Source organism: Trifolium pratense, linkage group LG6 (assembly GCF_020283565.1).
Source record: "Trifolium pratense cultivar HEN17-A07 linkage group LG6, ARS_RC_1.1, whole genome shotgun sequence".
NCBI lineage: Eukaryota > Viridiplantae > Streptophyta > Magnoliopsida > Fabales > Fabaceae > Trifolium > Trifolium pratense.
This window is the reverse complement of record NC_060064.1, coordinates 39,512,457-39,519,772: the sequence shown is the minus strand read 5'-3', so window position 1 is coordinate 39,519,772 and position 7,316 is coordinate 39,512,457. Positions and strand designations below refer to the sequence as shown.

Below are 7,316 nucleotides of genomic sequence, written 5' to 3'. Positions count from 1 at the left end.
TAGTAGGAATCAATTGTCATTTAAAGTGTTGTGTTCCAATTACTCAGATCCTGCTGTAGAGCCTCACAAGGATTGCAATGCTGGCAGCTTTCCCACAACAAAAATACCCTCCAAATTTCCTTCCAGAATAACTGACTAGTATAGGAATAAGTATGTGAAGTATGGAGTGGAGTGAATTTGGCTCCTCCCAATTGACTTCTCCATACACCCCCCTCTCTTTCGATTTCATATCCTCTTCACATGCGGCATCATACTGCGCCTTAGATGATCCAAGGTGGGGATATCTTAAGTTAACAGAGAGGATTGAGAGAGATGTAAAGAAAAGTGAAAGAGGATCCGAATTGGAGTGGAGCACAAGCTGTTTAGTCAACTTCATTTCTATAATAACTTGCTGTAATTTGAATCATTAATCAAGCAACACAATATATATCAGAATTCTATACTTCCTTTCATTTTCTGATATCTCTTTATTTTTCACGATAACTTCAACTTTGTTGAAAGCTTAAAATGATATCAAAGCCAATTCAAGAAACGTTATGTCACCTTCATATGCCCAGTCTGGACGTAATGAGGACATGTTTGAGATCCTATATTGACTAATGATATGGCTAAGATGGTTATTATTATGAAGCGAGACATCGCTCGCCCCATGAGCTAACTTTTTTAGAATTGAGTTAAGTTCAAACTCTTTCTCAAATAAAGGATGGTGTGTGAGTTGATGCATATATGAATGAAGCTTTTTAGGATAATTATTTTAGACTTAAAATGTGTAAGACGGTATTTCTAATTTAATATGGTATCTGAATGTAAGAACTTACAAAAACATTCTGGTATTCAATGACAGAACTAACTAACAAAAGAGACATTCTTCTTTTTTTTTTTTTAATTCTTCGATCAGGTCATTTTTAACAAAAGAGACATTCATAGACGAAACAAGCAAACAAAAGACTTAGATTCATGAATGGCGTCGTAATTTTTTATACATTAAGTGATTTCAGTGACAATGTCGAACACATTCAAAGATAAAAATGGTCGTTTACTCTAATTTTTGTTATTGCAGTGTTGTTCATAATTATATAGTAACGCATTCCGTTTAGAAAAATGAATTACTATGAAGGTAATTGGATAACTTATCAAATTGACAAAAGGGCTTGTTGCCAATCCTTATACATAAGAAACACATCTCAATCATTGCAAGCCAAGCAGACTCTAGATATCATTTCCATCAATCTAAAACAGGCCACAAATTAAAATCAAATTACATAAACTATATTGAACCTCATTTAATAATTCAACCGATATCAAATTTACCGCATACGTAAAATTATGAAAATTCCCAACAATATTGGACCGTGTTGCAAAAACATCAACACATTCATAACGTGACATGTGTCTGGTATTTCATTCAAACTTTCTAAAAGCCGTGTTCATAACGTGATTGTGCAGTCATTCATGTCATCTATCTAATAAATGGAATTCCCATTGGTATATGCCATACCTTGACCATCTTAGAGTCTTCAATTCACTGTTATACCTATACACTTCAATCCTGCTATGGCAAAGCTCTATAGCACTAGGTTGAGGTTCCCTTTTTTGCAGAGTGAGAAGACACGGTAAACCAAAATAAATAAAAATACAAGAGGATACAGAAACTAGATTTTTGGACACCCATTTCCATTCAAACAATACAAAATCTCTGACACAGATGAACAATCTCTAACAAAACTAGGAAAGCTGTCAAAGACACTAACTAAATCATCATATATTCAAATACTTACAAGTGTTTGCTCACATCACCAATCCAATCAGAATATGAATAGCTTCAAATCTGTCACAAACTACCTGGCAAACCACACAAAATGATTACCTAGAGAGAAAGAGAAAGGCACGATCTCCATAGAAAACATTAGGTGTAAAATAAAGTGGAAGAGATATCCACCATACCTTTAGTTAATTATAACTCATTGAGCCGTTGGTCCGAAGGAAGTTAGCACCACCAGTTGTTCTACTCAAACACACAATGGAAGTTAGCTATTGCAAAGCTTTGTTGATGCCTTATCTTCTTGAGTAAACAATGCTTCAATAAGATCCTTGGTCATATTCACAAACTTCCTATATGCTAGGACACAACCCGTCTATAAAATTCATTGAAGTCAAGACGGAAAAAGAGAAACTTTAGATCAACATGTTGCTGCACAGGCAGCTGAGAAATGAATTCCTCTTGCAATGATGAATACTCCTTAGAAATTGCATCCAGATCTTGTTCCATTTTACGGAGAAATTCACCAGCACGTTGTGTTAAGGCTTTCCTCCCATCAGCAATCCAGGATCCTTCTTCCGCAGATTTATCATTCAATTGCTTTCGTGTTTTCTTCTGGTCTCGAGAGGATAGGGAGGACTCTGTGATTCTGAAACAAACAGGAGATCAAAAGTCAAACATGGCAATATGGGGAGAATAGATGGGGGAAGCGGTAGGGAAGAAAAATAAGATCAATACCTTGCTTGCAACTCATGAATACCTTCATATAAAATATCTGCATGACTCCGAAAACGTAATATAAGATCAAATATTACTATTAGTGACTTGTAAAGGGACTGAGAGAGTTCTCCGAGGAGAGATTTCTCTACAATTGAATTCATATATTTCTCATGTGCTGCAAGTAGATCGTCAAGGTCCTTGGCGACCTCCATCTCACTTAAAAAGTTTGACCAAGATATCTCCAAGACTTCAAACATTATATAATATTGCAAGTTTGAAATGAAGTGATTAATTTCAACCCAAAGAACTTGACAGCGCCTCAATGCTGAAACTAACTGCATCTTTACTGCACCTTGCAATCTATTAAAGGAATTAGAAGTTATGCAGTTTGGTTTCATGGTCTTCCAGGCACCAATAAGTGCATGTTCTACTCTTTTAAGCTTCCAGAGAAAATTAAAAATTCTTAAATACCTCGCCATCACAGACTCTGTAAACACAGTATCTAGTGGAACCCTTGCATCATATGCTAGTGAGAATACATCCCAGCCCCTATCACCACTTTCATGTGGCATCATTTTGACCCTGAGCCTATCCAAAATGTCAGGGTCATCATACTGGGCATTTGACGCCCGAATTGCAGTCTCCAGCAATCCGGCGAGTTTGAAAGAGCTTATAGTGTTAGCGGGCACAGAAAGCTCAGGCCCAACAATATCCATTAGATATTGCACAAAATCACCTTGGCCAAGCAACAAATACTGCTTAATCGCAAGACAGTGTTCTTTGAACTTATACCTCTCATAAATTACATCCAATAGATGCTTGTCAATTCTTTTTGAAGCTTCATCAACCAATGACTCAAGGGTATCTGTTTCCCCATAACCAAAACCACCCCGTCTAGCTGTGGCCCCTGTATCAGTGGCAACTTCAGTCGCAGCACGAGCCCAACCACGGTCCTCACAGCAAACACGAAGAAAATTTATGGACTTTCCAGTCCTCAAAATCCTCTGAGCAAGAGAAGCTGAAATAAAAGAAGGAAGCATGGCATCATGGAGCCTATATCCCTCTCTCCAAAGGGATTCAGCTTTCACAGGCTGCCCAACAATGAAAAACTCAGAAAATATATCTTCTAACTCACCTTCCAAAACCCACCTCCTCACAATTTCAAAAAGCGGAGAACACACACGCTGCAGCAATCTCTTCATAAACTCATGAACCATCGGATCTCCATGTCTAGCGTGCAAATGAATCGCACCAGCCATAGCACCACCCCGCAAAACCCTACACTTATCAACCAAATCAGCCATCAACCTCATCTTCACCAATGGCTCAGCAAGCCAATTAGCCAATCTCCTCAATGAAAGATAGTTTCCCGAACTCACAGTTTCCGACAACAAAGGAATCGGATTCGAAGACTGAGCTTCAAGCACAGCCAACAACTTATAATAATCACTCAACTCATCCTGCAAAGCAGAACAAAAAGCCTGCCCAACAGTTCCTACATCTTCCACCGGAGAACGACCTAAACTCTGGTCTATATACCCAATAACCCTCTTAAACAAAACCCCTAATCCACAAAGCTTATGAACCATACTAGTAGTAGCCCTAGAAACTCTAATTGAATCCAAAAAAACATAATCATTATTCTCATTATCAAATTTCACATACTTACCATCAACACCTTGACAAGCATAAAGCACATCAGTCACCATAGCTTCCTCAGTCACATCATTTTCTTCCTTAACCAATTTCACATACTCACCAAACGCAACTTCGCGACGATTCCTTGGATCCCTACCAAGAACCACAACACCATCCTCCCATCCCTTATTCTCAATTCGGCGACGAACATTATTATCGGAGATTGTTAAATTCGGGAGAAGCATCGAAGCATCAAGGCGAGATTGAGAATTAACAGCGGGTTTTCGATCTTGCGATATGATATTGAAGAGATGAAGTAGGGCCCACTTATTATCAACATCGGTAGCTTTTGAAGCGAATTTGGTGTATAAGTCAGCGAATGAGAGAGCTTCGGAAGATCTACCTTCGGTGGCGAGACGGCGTTTGATTGATTCGGCGATTGCGGCGGCGTCGGGTGTAATGGAGGGAGTTAGGTGGCTGGTGAGAATGCGGTGAGCGTAACGGAGAGAGTTTTGAAATTGGGAGGAATTAGGGTTTAAGGGTTGGGAATTTGGGGGAAGATTTTGAGAGAGTAAATGGTGGATGAGAGCTTTTACTAGATCTGGAAGCTTTTGTTGCTCTTCTTCGTCGTCCATTGTTTCCGGCGAGTTTTTTTCTTTTGGTGTGTTTCCGGCGACTTTGCGGTGGAGGAAAAAAAATCTGGTTTTTTATTTTTTATCGATAAAGATGGAAGAGAGTGATTTTTTTGATTTTTTGGTGGGCGCGGAAATGGTTTTCTTTTTTTGGTAGATCACTGAAAATGATTGTTTATTGGAAGTGGCCACTGGCCAGTGAGACTGTGATCATTTTTGAGTAAAATTAACTTTTTTTTTTTTAATTTAATTTTGATTACTACTATGTAACTAGAAATTATAATTAGTCTGTATTTAGAGATTTAAAATTTTTATTAATATTTAAATTTAGAAATAATGTGTTATAATTATAATTATAAGTACAACTTATAAGTAGAAGCAGATTCGAGGTAGGATATTATCATTTATATTTCTGCTTTCGGAATTAAAATAAGAAGTCGATTATTTTCATGTTAGTCGATTATTATCATGTTGGTCGGTTATTGGAGGTTGATTTGAAGCATGTATGGGCCAAGTGCTCCGGCACGGGTTGTGTTGGAAAAATTAGTGAATATGCAGTGGTTGACAAATCTATCAAATTCAATGGTAAAGTTCATTGTGAATTGACCTATTAGTTGGAAGACTCTATGGCGGAATGAGTGAAATTGAATTTGAATGGGTCATGTAGGAGTGGTGGAGCTATTGGTTGTGGAAGAATTATAAAAGGGAGTGATGGAGAGTGGTTAGGAGGGTTTTTCAAATTTATTGGCAATGAGACCGCTTACGTAGTGGAACTTTGGGAAGTGCTTAAAGAATTATGATTGGTTGGGCGTCTTAATTTTAGATTTGTGGAATTTTATTTTTTATCTCTATTGTTGTTGTGCAAGCAACTAGTGCATCCGGAGAGGCAACATGAATGGTAGAGCTCTTGTTGAAAAGATTTGTCAATTACGTCATTTTAATTGGGAGGTAGTTGTGCGTCACTTATACCACGAAGCAAATCAATCACTGTGTGAATGTTTTGATAAATTATGGTTGTATGATGGTTTCTGGTTGTGAATTTTTTATACATGTCCAGGTGTTTTTAATCAATTGTTAATCGCTGATGATGTGTTGATAATATCGTTCTCTTCAACAGGCCCTGTTGTAATTTTTTTTGATGTTATAAAAATAGGATTTCCATATTAAATATAGGGACGGGTTTGGGCGGATAGTCGGATGTTCATAAATATGAGGCTTTTTTGCAATCAGTACGTAACTCTGTTAACTCACTTTACAATTTAAATTGTTCTAATAAAGAGAGAGAAATTAGAGAATGAGTTCATCTTGCCAATGAACCTACTTTTTTTTTTACAAAAATGAACCTACTTTTATACCTCATTAAAAACAATTTATGGTGCATTTGGTCAAAGGGGAATGGAGACGAGGAAGGACTCTTTTAAATTAGAGTAATTAACATGGTTCATTTATTAAAATAGGAGGGAACAAAATTTCTCTAAAAACCAACTTTAGCTCCCATCCAAAATGTGAAGATTTGAAGGGAAGATAATATTTAATGCCATTTTTTTTTACTGTCAAAATAATTTATTTAATTACTATTGTGAAAAACGTAGTCTTATATTTTTCCTCCATTAATTAATTATTTTTCTTCTATGGAACCAAACACCAGTTTTTGAAATTGTTATTCTTCCCTCCACTCATTTTGTTTAAAATTCCACCATTTTTCATAAATATACATCACAATATTTCTTTATGGTTTTTTTTATTCTAGAAATATTTCTTATTTTATGGTCCTTATGAACATAACTTAGTTAGTAGGGAGATTGTAATATGGCAGGATGATATTATCCACTGATTCACCTTAAATGGTGAAATTTTGGTCACTAAATTACTCAAAGAAGTTAATGAAATGCATTTTCACTTATCAATGTTATCACCAAATTTAACCTTCTCTTAGCTTGGCATATGAACTTTCGAGCAAAATGTGATTGAGTTAGATGTGTCAAAGATCCCAAATAGTCAATATAAACTAACACCAACAACTATTTTTTCGTAGATTAATGAAATTAAAGATCATAGATTTTACATTATTCGTGACAATTAATCACATGTGAAAGAAAATCAACTTAATTGTTACTCCCTCTGTCCTAAATCTTTGGTCCTTTTAACTTTTTAGTTTTATCTCAAAATTTTGGTTCTTTTAAGAAATCAATGTATAATCAATGATGTTTTACCATTTGTACCCTTACAAAAGTTAAAACATCATTAAATGAATTTTCTCTTTCTTAATAAAGTAAGGGTAAAAATGATTTAACTTACTAATCTTTATGATTTCTTAATAGGGATGGTTGGAATACCCAAACCTGATAGACCCGCCTGAACTCAAACCCAAGTCAACGGACGAAACCCGAGTTGACTGATTTGGGTTCGGGTGGCACCGAATATATGGGTGTAGATTTGGGTAGTATCAAACCTACACCTAAAACTCATTCACCCACCCGTTTATATATTAAATTATTTATTTACCCATATATATTTTGCTCCCTAAAACGGTAATTAATCTCTCTTTGTAACTCCAAATTTAATGG

General features: G+C 36.2%; 1 protein-coding gene across 1 annotated transcript; it reads right to left on the bottom strand.

Moving 5' to 3' along the window:
- Positions 1 to 1,138: 1,138 nt before the first annotated feature.
- Positions 1,139 to 4,957, bottom strand: LOC123889816 (gamma-tubulin complex component 3). Its single transcript, XM_045939312.1, has 3 exons — positions 2,498 to 4,957; positions 1,945 to 2,408; positions 1,139 to 1,842 (listed from the first exon to the last, which is right to left on the bottom strand). Exons 1-2 carry the CDS (start codon positions 4,750 to 4,752, stop codon positions 2,120 to 2,122), a joined length of 2,544 nt encoding a protein of 847 aa, XP_045795268.1. The 5' UTR covers positions 4,753 to 4,957; the 3' UTR covers positions 1,139 to 1,842; positions 1,945 to 2,119.
- Positions 4,958 to 7,316: the final 2,359 nt, after the last annotated feature.